This window comes from Neolamprologus brichardi, chromosome 15 (assembly GCF_056152115.1).
Source record: "Neolamprologus brichardi isolate AB-2024 chromosome 15, ASM5615211v1, whole genome shotgun sequence".
Lineage (NCBI taxonomy): Eukaryota > Metazoa > Chordata > Actinopteri > Cichliformes > Cichlidae > Neolamprologus > Neolamprologus brichardi.
In genome coordinates this window covers 14430331-14451080 of record NC_142118.1, presented here as the reverse complement: position 1 = coordinate 14451080, position 20750 = coordinate 14430331, and the positions used below count along the sequence as shown (strand labels likewise).

The 20750-nt window shown below is 39.7% G+C and overlaps 1 protein-coding gene across 5 annotated transcripts in view; it reads left to right on the top strand.

The window, feature by feature from the left end:
* gphnb (gephyrin b) overlaps nucleotides 1-17887 on the top strand; it is a 108845-nt gene extending 90958 nt beyond the window's left edge. For 4 of the 5 annotated variants that reach the window (XM_087851896.1, XM_087851894.1, XM_087851895.1 and 1 more), the window contains 14 exons: nucleotides 2453-2495; nucleotides 3420-3557; nucleotides 6178-6270; nucleotides 9151-9206; nucleotides 9743-9862; nucleotides 11278-11336; nucleotides 11653-11806; nucleotides 13382-13503; nucleotides 13681-13768; nucleotides 13964-14037; nucleotides 14172-14239; nucleotides 14373-14476; nucleotides 15871-15967; nucleotides 16461-17887. In XM_087851896.1, coding sequence (XP_087708022.1) covers nucleotides 2453-2495; nucleotides 3420-3557; nucleotides 6178-6270; nucleotides 9151-9206; nucleotides 9743-9862; nucleotides 11278-11336; nucleotides 11653-11806; nucleotides 13382-13503; nucleotides 13681-13768; nucleotides 13964-14037; nucleotides 14172-14239; nucleotides 14373-14476; nucleotides 15871-15967; nucleotides 16461-16594 — 1350 coding nt within the window. In that variant the 3' untranslated portion in view covers nucleotides 16595-17887. The remainder of the gene's footprint in view (nucleotides 1-2452; nucleotides 2496-3419; nucleotides 3558-6177; nucleotides 6271-9150; nucleotides 9207-9742; nucleotides 9863-11277; nucleotides 11337-11652; nucleotides 11807-13381; nucleotides 13504-13680; nucleotides 13769-13963; nucleotides 14038-14171; nucleotides 14240-14372; nucleotides 14477-15870; nucleotides 15968-16460) is intronic. The other variant, XM_006792600.3, reaches the window with a different exon arrangement.
* Nucleotides 17888-20750: the final 2863 nt, after the last annotated feature.

Below are 20750 nucleotides of genomic sequence, written 5' to 3'. Positions count from 1 at the left end.
GGGACCACGTCACGCTGATCCTCATCCTTCCACCCCCACCCTCCCTGTCTATCTGTCTACCTGTCTCCTCTATCTCTCTGCCTGTCCATCCCTCCTTCTCCACCATCCCATCCACCTTTGCCTCACCTCCCATTTACCACCTTCTCACCTTGGCTGTTTGGTGCCCAGTGGTGTCACAGTATTAGGCATTGAGGGAGGGGAGGAGAAAGAGAGGGGTGGGTGGGTGAGTAGAGAGACTTTCACCTTCACCGTGGGTGTTTTGGTTCTCCATACACAGCACACTGCCCACACCCAACTTTTATGATAACCACGGGTCATAGAAGTTGCTGAGTTTCAGAGGACTTTCAGAGCCCAGAGGGATTGAAAGACATGTTAGCGCAGACAGATAATGACTGCCAGAGTACAATCAGCTATGTCAGTTGACAAATCTGAATATTAAGGTTGGAAGACAGCCAGACTAACGAGCAGGCGAGAAGACAAAGGGAGAGCCAAAACCAAAGAAGTGGACAACATTGGCACAAATCCCATACTTTCACTCCAGTGTATCCAACCGGACCTCTATTTGTGTATGTGTCTAAAGAATAATTACTTTCTGATTATGTGCCAAACTAGCTTAACAAAGTGCCTCCTGTGATTCTTCTTCCCTTATTTATCGTTCCCTAAGGCTGAGTTTCCCAAAAGCATGCTTATTACTGCAAGCCAGCATCTTCCTTTTTAAAGGTGCGCTACAACATTTTAACATAAAAGCATCAAAGCGTTGCTTGATTTCCAGAAATACAGCTAAAAGAGACAGGAGGCTAGAGCAGTAGCATGTCCATGGATCGGTGCTGCTTGGCATCACATCTCTTTTCTTTCACTAGCAGCTAGTCTTGGACTGAATTACTAAATGTAAAGCAGAATAAAGGTGCTTAAAATTGGGAACAAAACTTTGTTCCAGACACACACTACATTCCTTTTGGCATGTAATGTGTTTACAGTTGAGAAGTTTCATTGTTTTAACTCAAAATGTCAGCAAACATGACAATTTTCTAAAACGTTACTGTCTTGCACAAAAGAAGGCAGGAAGTATTGACAATTGACCGTCTTCTACCATTTTCTACCACTTCTCCTGATCCAGGTGGCAGGGGGCAACAGTCTAGACAGAGATGCCCAAACTTCCCTCTCCTGGTCACTGTCTCCATCCTCCATCAGCTCTTCCTGGAGGTCGCCAAAGCTTTCTCAAACCCTTTAGGAGACATTTTTACTGACGATTGGAAGTAAAACTTGAGAATTGTCCTAAAATTGTATTTGAGAAACAGAAAGCATTTTTTGTTTTATTTTGGGTTCAGTACTGATGTTGCCATCCAAATAATTTCCAACAGGTTGATTTCCTATAGCACAAAAACAATAACCAACCATAGACTGTAAATAAAAGATCTTTGAAATGAACAGATAATAGAAATAATGGGGCAGCTCCTGTAGTTGGAAAGAAAAGTCTGATTATCCTGAAGTCCACTGGACAATTACAGAGTTTACAGACTTTCACGTTACATTATTATTAAATACATCTTCTTTTTATCTTTTATATAAAGTCTGTATAACAAACTTTGATTGAAACGGTAATTTAAATTTCTCACCCATACTGTGCGCATTTACTATGTTGTATAGCACAGGGGCACAGCAATAGCCTTTTTTAACAACTCCAAAAATCCAGAGTGGCCACTCAAGCAGGAAGACAGAAGTCAATGGGAAATGTAAATGCAATTATTGCTCATTTTGGCAACACTGATTATACATAAGGAAGTTAAGAGTTTTATAGGAAAATTACAATCTCCACGTCCCTCCTCTCAACCATGGACAGCACCTGAGCTCCAGCCTCAGGTTGTTTTTGGGAAACTCAGCCCAGTTTTAACCCGCTCTGCTCTCCTCCCCACCTTGCCGTAGATCACGGGTAGCGCTCAAACGCAGCATCAGCAATTTCCAGAGAAATCTGAACCCTCTTGCGCCACATCTGAACAGCCACTATCGTAACTCAGCACTACATTTCCACTACATTTGGTGTTACACTGTAGCACAGTTAAAACATCTTGTGATACAATATTGTCACTCTGTATGTTGCTGCCTTTGTCCGTATATTCTTTAAAGTGCTTTAATTATAGTGTGACATGTCAGTGCATTTATCAGTGTGACAACCACCTGTGATATGATGATGTAGTTTACCGTAAGTGATCATAATGGTCACGGGGGAGATGTAACCATCTCCCAGCAGCAGGACAAAGTGCACAGTGTAGTGTGACGCAAGCTCTTGCCAGTGCTTCTGACTGTTGTATAAACAGCTTGTCATTTCAAGCATGTGAAAAGAGCAGCTTGGTTTATCTCAAATTACCACCACCTCTGCTCTCTCTCTCTTTCCTTTTCTCTTTCCTTTTGCCCTTTCTTGTCTTTCGTTCCCAATCACCCTCTCCATCCCCAGGTGCAGTCACGATGCAGCAGCAAAGAAAATATCCTAAGATCAAGTAAGCACCAACTTTCACGTTTCACATCTGCACGTCACAGAGTGTGCCCTCTAACACTCAGATAGATTTTAAGTGTGTGTGTGTGGCTTCTGTGTTGCATTTGCATGTCCCTGTGTGTTTGTGATGTTTTGCCAGAGGTTGTTAAGCCTCATGTTAAGCATCAGAATATGCTGTGGAAGCGTAAGTGTATGTTTAAAGGAGAGAAATTGGGTCAAGGGAAATCAAAGCACGGCGTCTATTCTTCGCTGTGAGGCAGAGGGAGAGCGAGGCAGAGAGAGATAAAGAGAGAAAGAAAGAGAGAGCAGATTACACATTAGTTACACCTTGCTTTGTTCCTTTTACCTTTGGAATTATTAGAGAGGTATTATTAGACCAACATGGCTGCTATCGAGCACCTCTGTCATCCAGCTGCGTTTCACAGGAACAAACAAACAGGACTGTTTTTTGCCAGTCCCTCCTCATGGCATTCAAATAGCACATATATGCCTACATGCAGCAAAAATAAGTCGTCTTAATCCAGTTTTCTTACCATGGTGTGAAGACATATTAGATGATATATCCTTTTTTTTTTATAATGATAATTTGTGCATTTTAACTGTATGTCATGTAGACTCTGGACTTAACAGCTGCAAACCCAGAGTGCGAGGTTCGGTTTGAGATTTTAACATTTTTTGTCTCAGGAGTTGTTCAGTTCAGTTGTACTTTTAGAGCCACGTAGATGCCTGCTGCCTTGGGAGTGAATCCCAGTAGAGTTCTCACTCTTCTCCTTCCTTATCTTCCAGTCTTCCTCTTTCAAAGTGTCTAAATAAAAATAAATACTTTTTCTCTTCGTTTTTTTTTTTTAATTGTTCAAATTTAACATGGAGAATTAAACCTGATTTTGTGGATTTTATGACTACATCTGTATGTTTCACATCGTCTCAGGTCACAGTGCTGTGGACATCACAAAGGTGGCCCGGAGGCACCGTATGTCCCCCTTCCCCCTAACCTCCATGGACAAGGCCTTCATCACTGTGCTAGAGATGACTGCAGTCCTGGGCACTGAGATCATCAACTACAGAGGTGAGGAGGAGAGATAGGTGGTTACCCTTTAAAGCCTGTAGCCATGCTGCTACAGAAAAGCTCCTAGTTTGTAAGTCTTTCCTTTTTTTGCATCTCCAGCTCATATAGATGCTGGGATGTTGTGGTGGTACTCCTTCCTGATTGCTAAGTACACATGACAGCATTTAAACACCACCTGTTCACAACCAGACACCTCACTTAATCAGCAGTTCCTGTACGCAGGCCATGGTGTCAGTCACACAGACTCAGATTGTCTTTGCTACAAGGTCAAATGCATAACAAACAAATGACTTGTATGTGTTGTTTGACTTCCCACAGCTTGTGAGACACTTTATACAGACAATGGATCCAATTTTTTGCTCACCTGATGCATTTGTTTGTTTATTCATTTATTAACATGTACCAGGTGGGAGTTTCGTTTAGAGCTTCTTTTATTTCTCTGTAACCGACAGTGACATGCACGTGATTGTAGCTTTATTCCTTAGCCATAAGAGCGCTACTGTGTTTCCATCAGAGTACATTTCAGCTAAACAGAACTGAATTCTACAAAAGCAAAAATTATCAGAATTGTGGCCCCAATATTATGTCAAAAGAAGAGTGAAACTAATGTTTTTGTTACTTGAGGCATTTGAAATTGAGATCACAACACATCAAGAGACAAATTGAGGCTGAAGCTTTTGCTTCATGGCTATATGGGTCTATATATAACTTTTGTGTAGCAAATAGCTAAAGCCAGTAATTTTCAAAGTTGATAGTATGCCAGGATTATTTACAGCTCATTTCCGCTGCCCCCAAGTGGTCAAAATAGTAACAATTTTTAATGCAGTTGCAAAACTAATTCCTGTTTATATAATTCTGTGTCTGTCATGACATTTGTATGTACACATTAGTGCTTGTGTGTTAATGTCGCTGTATGAGTTAACTGTAGCAGTATTTTTGCATTGTGTGCTTACAAGTCTAATCAGACATCCAGATTCTAAGGTATAAACTTGCAAGACAAGTAGGTTTAGCACCTGAGGGTCTTGTCATCCTTCTGGCAGAGTGGCTTAAGTGCCAGCGGAGGATGACACAGAGTCAAGCTGAGGGCTGGAGGGTCTTTAATTCATCTGTAGAAACCGTAGCAAAGACTGGCGGCAATAATGGCCTGCAGCGCACATGACTTCTAGATCAATGATGGTAGCAGGAGCGCTTTCGTTTTCCAGGTGTAAAGTGATGTTTCATGTTATGGAAGAGGGGACTGGATTGCAGGATTTGCAAGAGCACAGCTGGGAGGCGGACAGTTGGGTAAGGAAGAGAGAATGGGGGGATTTGAGAGATGAAATATTTAGACAGTCAACAGCTGGAGCAGCTCCCCTGCTGGATTTAGAACAGTGTGTGCGTGTTTGCTAATGGATGTGTATTCTGCATTTTTTGCATATAGTGAGTATTGAATTAGAGGTATCTGGCGCTGATTTTATTGTTAGAATTGGTTACTACATATTTCTACGTAAGTTATTACTGGAGGAATAGTATAAATTAATACTAGATCCCTGTTTATCTTTCTTATTGTATCATAGAGACATTTGCTGTGATTCAGTACTTAAATATGAAGTTCTTGACAGTTTAATATTTAATTCTAAACAGTCTAAAGCACTTTAAAGGAATAGTTTGAAATGCTTACTCTCTTTCACGCCCGGAATTAGACAGAAATATTTATCTGCATGTGAATTATGAAGCCCTAACTATCTGGAGGTTGCACTTTTCTGCTGCAACAAGACATCACCTCTGTTCTATTATTAGTCACAGCTCAGCGTCAGCACATGGTTTTAACAAGCTTTTCAGTTCCAGCTTGCGTGTATAAATACACCAATTTAAATACTGTTAATATAGAGAAAAGATGGGAGGATTTGGACACGAGCATGTGTGCCTTTATCCATGATGGAGATGCATTATGTACAGCAGCTCAGTATTCCTGTCATCTGCATGTGTGTGGGTGTCTGTATGCACATGCATATTTTTTCCCCTTAAACTCGTTGATATCAAAGCTTAGATCTTCATATTAACACCCACATAATCACAGCATGAAGGCTCAGCTATATATAGGCACACAGCAGCTTAAGGTATTTTGGATTTTTTTTTTCTCCCTCCACCCACTCTCCCTTCTGACTTCTATGTCTTTCTTTCCTTCCTTTACTTTCTCTGAGCCATTGTCTCAGTGAAGAGGCTCTGTTTTTCCTCCCTGACATTTTTTAAGTTGTCTGGCTGTTGGGAATGCTAAAGAAATGTGCACATGAACATTTGCAAGCCCCCACTTGCGGTGTCCAAATCGGTAAACTGAAGTAAAATAGCGCAGTGTGCAAGTACATGTCCGTGTGTGCAGGTCAGGTGGTGAGTCATGCAGAGAGATGCTGATGCGTGGTGTCACACTAAGGCTCTCTTTAAAACATGCACACACACACACACACACACACACACATATACACACCTCCAGCTCAAACATTTCTCTGTATCTTCATCAGATGCACTGTTTCACCCTCTATGCCTCTGTCTCTCTTTCTCTCTCTAACTTTTGCTCTCTCCTTCCACCGATCTTCAACCAGCCTCTCCACTCCACACTCATGTTCTTCCTCTTCTTCTACAGATGGGATGGGTCGAGTCCTGGCTCAGGACGTTTACGCCAAAGACAACCTGCCACCCTTCCCTGCTTCTGTCAAGGACGGTTATGCTGTGAGAGGTAGGTATATCAATTACGGCAGGTGATGCAAATTGAATAATATCCTCTCATTCTTGTCTTTGCCACATTTTGTTGCCCATCCATCTGACATCCTTTCAGTATTTAGTACTTTGGATCTTAGCCTCAGTTTATCAAAAATGTACATAAGTGTAAATGTTGCAAAGATTATACTGTTATTTATGATATGTAGCCCTTGTTGTGTTCAAATGACACATCTTACCTAAAAATCAAACACATTTATGTTTATTTTTAGTTGTTTACGGGTCCTTTTTTACCTCTTGTTATTACCATGAGGGCAATGAGACAGTAGGCCTGCTTAACCAGATGTTCGTAAGTGCAAACTTTGCATGGTTATATGTAATTATTAAATGGAAACCATTTATAAAATTACATTTTATAAAGTCACAAGAAAACATAAACACTAACTGAAACAATACCGTTACAAACCTTACCTAAAAGAAAATCCTAAATATTCAGGAAATGTCTGTAGTTTTTTTTTTATTATTAAATTTATATACACGTTCGTGCCTCATTATAATTTTTATTATATATAAAAAATATCAAAAATTATTGAAAATTACTACTAATTACTGACTAACTGAAACTACATGGAAATAAAATATTCATTTAAAAATTAAAACTAAAGAAAAATTCAAAACTGTACTGATTATGCTTTGCCGATCTAGTTAAACAAAAGTAACATAAAGAAGTGGATCACTTCAAAAGCATATACTTAAAAGCAGTGCTGTCAGCGTTAATCTCGTTACAATGACGTTAACGCCATAACTCCATGTGGCAAATCTCCGTTAGTGCGGATCACCCCATGCGTGGAGCTGCACAGCGTCAACGTGTTAGCACGGTTACCTCGTTAATGCGTTAATGCGGTTATGGCATTAACGCGCTTTTAATGAGATTAACGTTGACAGCACTATTAAAAAGTCGATGGACTGAGACTGAAGCTAACGTGTTAACGAGCTAACCGCGCTAATGCATTGACACCGTGCAGCCCCACGCACAGGGTGATCCGTGCTAACTTGCTAACGGAGATTTGCCGCATTAATGCGGTTATGCCGTTAAAAGGTCATTTTAACGAGATTAATGCTGACAGCAATATTAAAAAGTTGATGGACTGAAACTGAAGCAAGTACAAACCTGAAAAGGTGTGCAACCTTTTGATACAATTAAATAGTGTAAATAGATTGCACATTATTTTTGAGGAAAAACTGTGCAGTCACACGTCCTTCCTCACATGGCGGATTGTGATTGATTCCCGTTAGGCACTGCTGCAGAATTTTTTCAACTGTTCCCAGCATATTTATAAGGTATAACGGAGACAAAGTTTTAATAGTGAAATCTGACAGTTGAAAAGACAATTATGAAATAAGAAAACTAATCAAGGTTACTTTTTGAATTCTACCTCACATTGACGCAGCTGTACGTGCCTGTCATGTCATCTTATTCGTAAAGTCACTGCTGTGTAACAGAGCAGTGATGCTACAGAAGGACTAACTGTTTCTGTCCCAGTGAGATCACTGCAGGACACCGGAGCAGGAAAGAACTGCTTGTGGGACAATGTAAAGGCTTTTTCTGTCAATGTGATAGAACGGTGATCCTTTCAATCATTGTACATAAACGAGGCTGTCCTCCACAGCTGCCAGGTGGCAAGAGATAATTCTCAAATGGTGGAGGATTTACCTTTGTTCAGACATCCGACTCTCAGAGTTTCATCCTTATAGCTGTTAGAACTCCTTTCTAGTGTTTTTCTAGGTGAGATTCAGAAGACGTTGGTTGAGATTTTCTGTCAGTATTTTAAATGAAGGGAGTCCTGTAAAGCACTGAGGGCTCTGTTAACCTGAAGAACAGGGTGACAACTCGCTGACTTCAGGCAGCTCAAAACCTCCTGTACATAACATCTGCTGTTGGTTCCTACTGAACGAGTAGGAGGAGAAGAATACCACAGATCTCTCAGGATTTTCTGCATCTGTCCTAAGGGCCTGTTGCCTGCTAAAGGATACGTGTGTTTTTTTAGAAATTATAGTGCTTAAAATATGGGTCTGAAAGGAGTCTGTTGTCTAGAGCTTGAATTTTTCCTTTTACCAAAGTGTAGCTTCTGCCTTTTATTGTCACTGGAAGTAATAAAAAGCACCAAGAAGCTGACAAATTAGCCTTGGTTAACATCCAAAAAGTGATCAGGGAAGTCCTGGGTTATGCTACGTGTGTAGTGTGAACAGGTAAAATGCAGTAGATGTTAATACTAAGAACTGCATTGGTATGAAGCAGAGTTATATGAGAAGAGATGCTCCATAAAAACCCATAGAAACTTATATTTCCATCATGGCTCTCAGGTTTTTCCCAAAAATGTGAAAAACCTCTTCATGTCAAAACAGATTTTTGATGTCATCAATGGGATTTTTTAAACTTTCTGCACTAAAGAGAATGGCAGATTCACCCGGCAAGGACATTTTTAATGTCAAAGGATGCAGTATATCCGTGTTCAAAGAGCATCTTGTGATGACTTTCGTTCCTCTTTCTGTGTGTTTAATTGATAAAGAGGGATGCTAAAAATGATTCTTGATTTCTCAATTTTTGCGTTTGCTCTGGTCGGTTACAGTACTTGGCTGCAGTAACAATAAGGGTTGGGCTGTGCAAAGGCTATCAGACTGATTTTTGATTAAATCTGTAAAAATCTGCTTGCCCTGGTAGTACTGTTTGTGTCTATTTTGGAGATGTTTAATAAACCTTTTCCCCCAGATCTTGTTTTTATCATTTCCCACTGTATTTCACCAAAAGAAATGACTCAGCTCAATACACACTCCCACACACCCACAGGTTTTCACCTGCACTCGTGCGTAATACTTTTCAATCTTTCTTTTATTCTAGCGGCTGACGGCCCAGGCGACCGCTTCATCATTGGAGAGTCCCAAGCTGGAGAGCAGGTTTGTGTCCACGCTGACACCTCTGCAAGCACACAAAGACACCCTAACTCACACAGTCGGTCTCACACAAACACCCACACAAGCTGGATATGAAAATAAAGTACTTCACTTTTGCCCTTCACCTTATGCCTTGACCAGCCTGTAATTGCACATCAGTGTGTTCCCTTAGCAGGTGATGAAAAGCCCTTCGCACCAAAGCATGGCCAGAAAGTCAAAGTGTAAACACATGAGATCACTGAGACAAAAGTAAGCCTGACAGATTTTCGACAACCCCTCACATCTCCTCTCCAACAGCATCACCACACATTCAAGCATCTGTTTCCTGTTTGCCTTTATACGCTCTTAAAATTTCAATTATGATGTACATAAAGTCAGTTTTCTGTTTTATTGTATAGATTACTTCAGTCACAAACAGTCCGTCATTTATTTCATAACACCTATGGGTTAAATGTTAACCCAGTGTTTGAAATTTGACATGATACTGTTTGTCCTTTACGGTATCTTTGACTTATGTTTACCTTTCTGTGTTTGCACAGCCCACCCAGACAGTGATGCCTGGCCAAGTGATGAGGGTGACGACGGGTGCCCCTATACCCTGTGGGGCAGACGCTGTAGTCCAGGTGGAAGATACCGAGCTCCTCCGCGAATCAGAAGACGTGAGTGTGAAGTTTCATGCTAAATGAAGGACAGTCAGAATCCGAACGCTAAAAGGCCTTAGTATGCTCATTTCCAGCTTCATATTTTGAATCTAAAACTACTCAGTTTTCCATGATTCATAGTTTTAAAAAGTAATTATTATTATTATATACTGGCCTTTGATGCAGTGTCTGGGTTCATCTACTGTCTGAACAAGATTGTTAAGCGCATGTTAAGGCCTGAGGCCTGCTTTCTTTTAATTGGTTGCCCCTCACCTGGCTATTGCAAGCAATGCCCACTACATGTAAGCACCAATTCCACACCACAGACACAGCTAAGGGCACACCTGGCCATAAAAGGAAATCCATCCCAAGCTTAATCAAGAGAAGAAAAACAACAAGAAAAACATTAGAAGCCAAACATCCATGGCTCAAGCCCAAGCTTTTGTCTCACTTCCTTTTTAACATGCCAGTATCTTTATTAAAAACTTCAGCTATGTTTATTATAACCATCCTATAAGGTTGTCTTTAACCCAAACCTGTGAAAGGTTTCATTTAATTCAGTTCAGTTTTATTCATATAGTGCCAAATTACAACAGCAGTAACCTCAAATCGCTTTATGTTGTAAGGTAAAGACAAGAAAACCCTAACGATCAGCTGACCCCCATGACCAAGCACTTGGCGACAGTCGGAAGGAAAAACTCAATTTTAACAGGAAGAAAGCTCCAGGAGAACTGTGCTCAGGCAGTCTGGTTCAGGCAGTGATCAGTTGGGATTCTCTCTGTGTACTGCAACTGCTTCCCAAATTCCAAATACATGAATGCTAGGTTAATTGTCTATGTGTTGGAGCTGCAAGAGACTGGTGACATGTCCACTATGTGCCCGTCACCCTGTGACATCTGGGATGGGCTCCAGTCATGGACAATTTCAAGCTCTCAAATTTGGGGGATAGCAGTTTGGGGATAGCCCCTTCCTGTTTCAACATGACTGCAGACCAAAGCAGTTCATAAAGACAGTAAACAAATTTGGTATGGAAGAACTTTACTGGCCAGCACAGAGTAATGACCTCAACCCGACAGACCACCTTTGGGATCAATTAGAGCGGAGACTGTGAGCCAGGCCTTCTCATCTAACACTGTCTGACCTCACAAATGTGCATCTAGGAGGAATGGTCAAAAATTCCCATAAACAAACCTATGAAAAGCCCTCCCAGAAGAATTCAAACTTCTCATAGCTGCAAACAGTGGATCAGCATAATATTAAACCTTATGGATTAGGAATGGGATGCCACTCAAGTTCATATGTGTGTGAAAGGAAACAAGTGACTACTTTTGGCAATATAGTGTCTTTTATCCTAGAAATGGACAGAATACTGAAAGCATCATTTTCTTATCTGTCACTGACCCAGCCTGATGTGATAAATGTTTTTCCGGTAGGGGACGGAGGAGCTGGAGGTACGAATCCTAGTACAAGCTCGCCCAGGGCAGGACATCAGGTTAGTCCATGACTGAGATGTTTGTTATGTATTATACTTATTAAATACTGTAAGGCTGGAAGACACTGTTGGGAGTTAACTTGAAAAAAATTAATGCAAGGTATAGTGCACCACTACTACTGCCTTTATTATAATTCTGTCTGTCTGCATGTTTTTGATTATTATTGTTCTTTGTTTAACATTATAATAATGATGAAGACTGAAGGAAAACAGATGCTTAGAACACATTTCATGTCTTTACCAGAACATCTATGGTGAATGTAGCAGTACCCTTTTTCTTGCAGGCTTTAAATGTTTAGTGCTCATCTCTTCATAGGCCTATCGGTCATGACATCAAGCGTGGCGAGTGCGTGCTGGCCAAAGGCACCCATATGGGCCCATCTGAAATTGGCCTCCTGGCCACTGTTGGAGTTACAGAGGTGGAGGTCCAAAAATTCCCTGTGGTGGCCGTCATGTCCACAGGAAATGAGGTAAAGGTTAAGTGAATCTTATTTTTTGTTGTGGTGAATTATGCCTCTCGACTTGGCTGCGAAAGGTACAACAGTATTCCTAACAACACACCTCGATCATATTTATGCACAATTACCATTGTTTGCTTTGGCTGGCGACAACAGAACATCATTTAGAAGTGAATGTGCAGTCAGCTGTTTCACATGTGCTTTCAGTTGTGAAGAACGTGTTTATCTGTGACCAGGTGGTTTCGTTTAAACAGCAGAGTCCGATTTGGGCATTTTCTGTGTGACTAATGCGCAGTTTAAATTTCATGGGGTGCATGAATATGCATAGCTCTCCATTTTCAGGGCCGTGCAGACCCATATTTAAACTTTATCATCTGTTTGTTAGCATATTTCACTCATCTGCCGCCTTATGAAGTAGAGGATTAGATGCGGCTACATTTTATTCATGAGCACTTATTTTGGTAGCAGTGGACAAAAAAGAAAATCCATGATATCCTTTTAGCATGTTGTGATTCAAAGATTTTAAGATACAACTAGACTTCTGTACCTCTTCAGTGTTCCAGTTTCAGATATTACAAAACCTAATCCATGACGGCAGACTTTGGTTAATTGTAGCTCTTTTCCAACCTGATCAGGTGATGTGCTATAAAGAGTGTCACGGTCCCACATGGAAGTAAGATGTGGTGGCACCGTCAGTTAAGCGTAGCGCTTTTAGAACATGAAGCTGAAAGACTGCATGAACCACATGCATATGCCTGTGCTCATCTCATGGGAAGGACTAAGAAAAGGCAATGGAAAAGCAATGACTCTAAGATATTGGCTGATATTAGCTTTTTCTGATATATCAGTGTCTGCATTGATAACAGCCAATAAATGAGCATTTAAAAAGTAATGAATATGATGAAAGACCAGGTTGACAACATGGTGACAGGTGGGTTTGTAATACAAGAAGAAGAGTCAGGCGGATCGTAAAAATAATTGTGCAATTAAAATGTTTATTTTTAGTATTTTCATATTATTTTTGTAAAGACTCTTATATAATTACACACAGTAAATGTTAAGGAAATCTGTCTGTTGCAACATTGTGTATTTCAGACTTTTAAATGTGTCAGTCATGTTCTACTGTTTAGTCTTAAAATGTGACAAAATGGTGACAAGAGCACCTCACAAGTTCCCAGAGGCCAAGCTGACATCTTTAAAGTGCATTGGTTTAGATGACACTAACTTTAGCACGAACAACAGATGGGTGTTGTTAATTTGAAAGTTCAGAAAGTGTTTTTTTTCTCAGTTTTAAAGTATTATTTTATGCAGCATTTTTAACTCAAGGGTAATAGAACCAAAGCAGATTTATTCAGTACAGAGAGCATGTTAAATATAGTAACTACATGACTGGGTACAAAAAGAAAAAGTTTGCATAAAGATTATAATATTGTCTCATCTTCCAGCAGAATAATTATTTCTTTACTTACCAGACCTTATTGCAAATCAAAAAGATGCAGAAACGATTTATTTAATGATTTTCACAACTAATAATAAAAGACTGCCATCAAATAGGAGTTTCTAACATGTGATTTGTTTGGGCGATAGCTTCTGAACCCAGAAGATGACCTCCATCCTGGAAAGATCAGGGACAGCAATCGCTCCACCCTGTTGGCCACAATTCAGGAACATGGCTACCCCACTATCAATCTGGGCATCGTGGGAGACAAGTATGCCGTCAGATCTTGCCTCTGCCACAGTTCCCTTTAGCTATGCTTTTGTCCTTTTAATAAGCCCTGTGTACTTATCCAAAGATAGGCCAGTTTTCTCATTTTCTGTGATTTCTCTGTCCTGGGTGTCGCGGGGGGGTTGACACTTGTATGTATATGTTTGTCTGTGCCCTGCAGCCCCGATGACCTTCTCAACGCTCTGAATGAAGGCATCAGCCGTGCTGATGTCATCATCACCTCAGGAGGAGTGTCTATGGGAGAGAAGGTACAGTGGCAGAAAGTCCAGTGGTAGAGTTGTGTTGTACTGACACCATGTGGTAGCTGATAGCCAGACAGCTGAGCTTCACAGTTCGTTTGAGTTCATTATTTTATGAAACACATTTTTTGGAGTACTTATTCTTCATGTCTGTTGAGTATTCTTAAGGATTTTAATTTTCTTTCTTTCTAACATCATTTTTAGGACTACCTTAAGCAGGTGCTGGATATCGATCTTCATGCTCAGATCCATTTTGGTCGTGTGTTCATGAAACCAGGGTAAGAAAAAGAATCTGCTTCAAAAGTGCTTCACAAACAATACATACAAATGACATGCAGAAGGAGTCATGTGGTGTAAAATGACAGCCAGTGAAGAATTTAGAAATTATGTTTGTTTTTGTCTTTTTTTCCAGTCTCCCAACAACATTTGCCACGTTGGACATAGACGGTGCTCGCAAACTAATCTTTGCCCTCCCAGGTAGTGTGTGAAGTTGAGAGAAAGAGTGATTCACTCCGCTGTTTGCGCAGAGATGTTACTCACATATTTCCCCCCCCCCCCCCCCCCCTTGCTTTCTCTCCTCGCCCTCCTCTCTCTGTCCCCCCGTCTGTCCTAGGAAATCCCGTGTCTGCTGTTGTCACCTGTAATCTTTTTGTCATCCCTGCCTTGAGAAAGATGCAGGGTATTTTGGACCCCAGGCCCACCATCATCAAAGCGAGGGTAGGACACACAGGGCAACCGGGACATCCTGACTTCATCGCGTTCCCAAGTGCAAAAAGTGTCCTTTGCTCCTGTGAGGGATGATTCAAAGTCGCTGTTGTAACAAATAGGCTTTAAGAGTGTCGATGCAATCAGCTGCAACAGAGAGAATATATAATATATGGGGACATTTACAGTTATGTTTATACGTAAAAAAACAGGGTGTATTATTGCAGCCCATTGCAGCCATGATTTGATATAATTTTCATCATCTGCTTGATACATATTTATGACCACAGTGTTTTGCTCTGATTTGGCAGAGGAACCAATCACGGCCCACACTGACCTGAAGGCCTGCTCCCCGGTCATGAATATTCATAACTGTAGAGTGAGAAAATCATATCACGATAATACTCAGTGAGCACACACAGCCTATGTCCCCAACTACCATCATGGAGTGAGCAATCTGGTCCTCTGCCATTATGGGTGCTATTCAGGGTGCAGTGTTACATCATTTGCTGTTATAAAGCAGTTAGAAATCAACTTGAACACATTACTGCCACTTAGGGGTGCAAATGATGGCCTTCGCCAGATGTATCCAGACAATTTCCTAGAGCAGATGGCATCAGACACAGGTCAGATAATACTCTGAGAAAAGGTTTCCTTTTGCCAGCAAACTTAGATAATCTTTGAACTAATGTATTTGCCTTGTTTTAAATGTGTTTGGCAGAATTTTACCCAACTTGCTTAAGTTTTGTGACAGTTCAGATCTCGATTTTTGCCATTAGAAGATTTGTGTGTGTACATGTGTGTGTTTAGCCTATAGACTGTATTTAAAAGATGGCTGTGGCTCTGAAGATGACTGCACTCTGTTTTTTAGAAGAGGCCATATTTGGACGAGCCTGGTTTTTTCACTTCTGCTAGGCTTTAAATTATAGCCCTGTTGGAATTCACTTGGTATAGCTAGGCCATCTATTGTGTGGCATTTAAGAGCGAGGAAGATTGTTTATTATTCAACTTCTGGGACTTGGTTGGAAATTAAAAGACATGCTAAATAAACATGAAGTGTGACTCAGTCCAAAAGCTTGTCCAGACCAGAGGGCACAGGAAAGTCGGAAATAAAGTCATGCATGTTTTGAATTGTGGCTTTCATCAGCATCTTTAGCATTTCGTAATCAGTGTACGTGAACATCTGAACTCAAGCAAGACTCCTGTTGTGACTTTTGTCTTTGTGGTTCCAGGTAACAGTAACATGAGAGCCAGATGGATTCCAAGAAATTGTCTGAAAGCAAATGTTGCATTTTTTTCTCCACTACATTGGGTGTATCCTATTCAATTTCATACTTCAAGCACAGTGGTGATTAAAAAAGGGTGATGCAGCATTAGAATTTATGTTGTGTGTTTCTTCACTCTAGTTGTCTTGTGATGTGAAGCTGGACCCTCGCCCTGAATACCACCGCTGCATTTTGACATGGCATCACCAGGAGCCTCTGCCGTGGGCACAGAGCACAGGTACAAAACCGGCATCTGTGGGGGGAAAATAACATTTGAGCACAATGATAAAATAACACTCATAGGTGTGGTTAGCTTTATAGTGATTTACAAAAATTGTGTTGTTTTTTTAAACATAAGTGCAATCATTTAAGAGCACCTTAAATTATCAGGACTGACAAGACTGGCAGTTTCTTAGACGAGTTTGAAGATCAGCATTTCGATTCCCAATCATGTAAACATGTGATCATTTTGGCCGTTTGGTATTTGTCAGAGTGGAAATAATAAAGAGACTTGTGTTCAGTGTTCAAAATCTCTATATGGAACACGGAGCAGAAGTAGACATGATTCCATACTAGGCTCGCCTCAGGGTTTCTTTGATTTAATGCAGGTGAAACTACTTCAAATACATCGTTCCTGTAGTTTTTGAATACTAGCCAGTTTGGCAGTGGAAAAAATAAAAACTGCTCTTTTTAACAGCAATTTTTTTCCCTCATCATCTTTTCTGATGCAGGGAACCAGGTGAACAGCAGACTGATGAGCATGCGCAGTGCTAACGGGCTCCTGATGCTACCTCCGAAAACAGAGCAATACGTGGAGCTGCACAAGGGCGAGGTGGTCGACGTCATGGTCATCGGCCGGCTATGATGTCATAATGGAGGGACGGAGAAACGGCGTCACATAGCGAGGGAATGGGTGGTTCACGGTGCATGTCCACATATCATTGACTATTCTGTAATATGCAACGGCACAGCTAGTTTTTATTGATTTGGATAACGTTGAGGTATAGTCAACATCTTGATCACAACCTAGATACATATGAAAAAACTAATTTAAAAAGATTATAGTATTTCAAACAAAGAAAATATAACTTTTAATGAAAAAAATCTAATTATAAAAAGAGATTTATTCTGTAATATATTATTATGATTATTCTTATTATTATTATCATTATTCTTATTATTATCATTATTATATTAAGGCAACTTTGTTCCTTTCATTGCAATTGCTTTGTGTGTTCAATGCTAGACCTTATCTATAGCAGTAGCATTTTAATAGACAGCTGTAGGTGCCTGCCAGGACAAAAAAAGAAAAAAAAAGAAAATTATTATTTTCTCATCTTTAGTGGAAAAAAAAATACTCTGTTTTATGAAAATAAAGAAAACACCGAGGAAGGCTCCAGATTCCCCACGGTGCTCAGCTAAGAGGAAGAGGGGGGGCACATAAAGGCCACTTCCTCTTTGGAGTGCCCATCAAGGTGACACTTCTGTTTTTCTCTCATTAGTATGCATCATAATGGCTTCACAAAGAGCTTTGCTTGTTGTTTATCTTGTGAGTCTTGTTTATGTGCGCAGTGCCAAATGCCTGGGCAAGGAAGAGGCGGTGTCGGGGAGGGTGGGGAGGGGGGGGGCACACCCCAGTCGGCCCAGGACCCTAAAGCTTCCTTATATTCATCGTGACCGGGTGTAAACTCCGTCCCAAACCCCACCACGGGCGAGCTGAACCTGGGAAAAATAATCTTTTATTTGATCAACTATTTAAGAAAAAAAAAATGAAAGAAAAGAAACAGCTTCTTTAAGTGCTGACAGCCTTTTTAACCAACTTCACAAAAAATGTACAGAAAAAAATAAGAATCATATTGTACAGATATATGTGACCAGCACTCCTAAGGAAATTATTAAGCAATGAGGAGACATTGAACAACGCTGTACTATAACATTTTCTGTAATGAAATGAAACTGATGAAAGAGACTACGATAATAAAAATCCTTGATCATTATGTAAAAAAAAAAAACAAGTTCTTGTTGGGTTTCCTTTTTTTTTTTTTAAATAAAATATATCTAATGAAAAAGCAGTGAATTTCTTCCTTGGGGCTAAAAGTAGCGTGAAGGTTAGAGGAGTGTATGAATGAATCAAGAGTTTACCAGCCTTAACAATCACTGATCATAACAAGAGGGACTCAGTGAATACCGTTATTAAATGTGGATTTGACTAAATCACAATTTCTGTTTAAAGATTAAAAAGTGGTGGTTCATTTTTTTGGTTTGTGACTTTTAACTTTAAAAAAACACACAATTTTAGGGTCCAAAGATTTTCAGCTTTCCACTATTTTGCAGTTTTTCTATCCCTTTATTTTTCTCATCCTCCTTAGGAGTAGCATGTAAAGTTGTTAAAACTAGGGTCTGTTTTTTAATACTGAACTAATGTAGTTTTATTTATATGAGTTTGAATGGACATTGCTGTGCAAAATGTTTGAGTCATTGCTCATTTCTTAAGATTTTACTTCCAAGGAGCCAGACTTCTTGTAGTGGTCTTGAGCAATAGTTCTTCAGGCTTTCTGAGGGGATTTCAAAGTCTTTCTTCAGACACTGGCTGATTTTTCCTTCTTTAAGCTACTTAACTCTGACCTGTAAATCATTCAACAATAGAGATGAACCAGTGTTGTGGCTACACTTATCAGAAAACTTATCAAGGAACCAATTTTAAATTGTATCTTTAGGCACGTCGTTACTAGCAGCCTGTCACGAGAAAAGATTTATTTATTCCCATTTCTTTACTTGAATCTACAAAAAAATGACATAAAGAAGAGGAAAAAATCTAACACATAACCTGAGAGAAGCATGTAGACCTTCAGTGTATCCATCTGCTGTTCACTGTCCATCTTGTCTTGAGGTCTTGTTTGATGCATAACTGGATAGTCAGTCATGGCTTGGTTTACCCAAAGCCCAGACCTCAAAATTATTGAAGCAGTGTGGGATTATCTCAACAGAGAAAAGAACAAAAGGCACTGAAATTCCAAAAGAGAGGTTTGAATGTCCTTCAAGAAGCCTGAAAAACTATTCCTGAAGACTACTTAAAGAAATTATAAGAGAGCTTGCTGATCTGAGGGATACTAATGGAAAAGGGGCTTAAGAGAGGCTATGATGAGAAATAAAAGTGATCACACCAAATATTAATTTTCAAGCTCATTAGAATTATACCAACTTGGTTTTGCCTCATATACTGCCATGTATGTTTGTGCATGTTTCAATAAATCACTGCATCTGTTTCCCATTTTCTTAGCATATATAGAAAAAATTGAGATGGCTTTGGTTTTTTTCACAGTTTAACGGTTTTTACACTGTTAATTTTTTTTATTTATTTTTGTGGTTACTTTTTTAGTACTTCTTTTACTCACTGCTCCTTAGATAAACATGAAAAAATCAGTTGCATTGGAAGAGCCTAGGAGGTTTTAACTGTCTATCTTTCTAGGGAAGCTAAGTATTTAAGAATTGGGAACTGGCAGAAGGGAGCCTAACGAGGAAAAGAGGTTAAGCACAAAAGTGTCAGAAAGGATTAACCAAATAGAAAGTACGGCTAGAAAAGGCAGCTCCTGGCTTCAGTGGAGATATTTCTTAGGCAGCTTGAGATTAGACAGTTTCTCTTCTTCTCAGCAAGGTAAAATGACAGTAGATCCAATTAGCTTGCAATGAATAATAGTACTGTGACAAGAACTTAGTTAAAGTCATCAATGTGGATGTGTGTAAAATGTGTTGAATGTAAGAGGATAAGAGTGAAGATGACGGCAGGAATAATGGCGCTTTCTTCATGTGCAATGACTGTGTTTATTCATTAGAAGATATACATAAGTGTCTAGTTTTTGTAAATACATTCAACTAAATTAGGCCGTTTAGATTAAAAAAGACAAATGAAAGGACTCATCAAAGCCTCTCTGAAGATACTAAGTTGTTGTTTGAACCATTTGAAAAAGCTTATAGAAAGTAATATTATTATTAGGAGGAGAATAAGGCAGTCCTCCAAGTGTGATGCAGCTTCCTCTGTGATCTTCAGTCACGCACATCCTGGTTTTCTTCTTCCATAGCATTGCAATGCTTGCAGCAAATTCCTACAGGACTGTGTCTAGACTACAGCGACCAAGACTTATTTTTATCATCAGCACATATGTCAACATTATTTTAAGAAATTCTTAAACAGAGCCATTTCCACCTACTTTTTAAACCTTTATATTATGTTTCAACTTCTAATCATGGCCATCACCTGGAAATAATTCTGTGTTGTGCATAATTTTATACACGCTTCCTTAAAATTCACTGTGATATTTTGTGATCGGTGGATGTGCTGTCATTAATTCCGTTTTATACTGCTTTATACTTTGGAGGTATATTATGCCACTTTTACTTCACTAAAAATAAAGACAGGTTAATTTACAGTTAGCTTAGACTTTTAGAGCACATTTTCAAGAAATGTAGTCACAAAATAAATTATATAGCGCTTAGAACTAACTTGACTTTTACAGGCTGCGGCATTAAATTAACGCTCACACGCTAGTCTGCGAAGAATCATAACAATGTCATTCTGAAACTGATCACTTGGCCTTTAATTTTAGCGCTTTATAAATGATGTTTCATATGTAGGGGAGACCGGGGATAGTTGTAACATTTTTGACATTTCTGTCTGTAAATTGGAGCTCTTTTAAGGTAGTGGATTCAAAATGTAATGCAAAGTATTTACATGTCTCGGCTATTAAATAGTGCAGCTATTTTCTCTGCAGCACAATTACCCATTGCATGATATGGCCTCAAACACAAAGAGTGAAATGTTACAATTAACCCCATAGTCTGGGTTAGTTGTAACATATCCTGGGGTGAAATGTAACACAATGAAAAAGGGTTCTAACAAAACATTAACATGTAATCTTTGTTTATTCAACACATGAATGCACTTAGAGCCATTTATGTAGCTATGTGTGTGTGTGACAGAATGCAGAAATCTAGCTTTTGAACATATTCCAATCCCTCAAAAA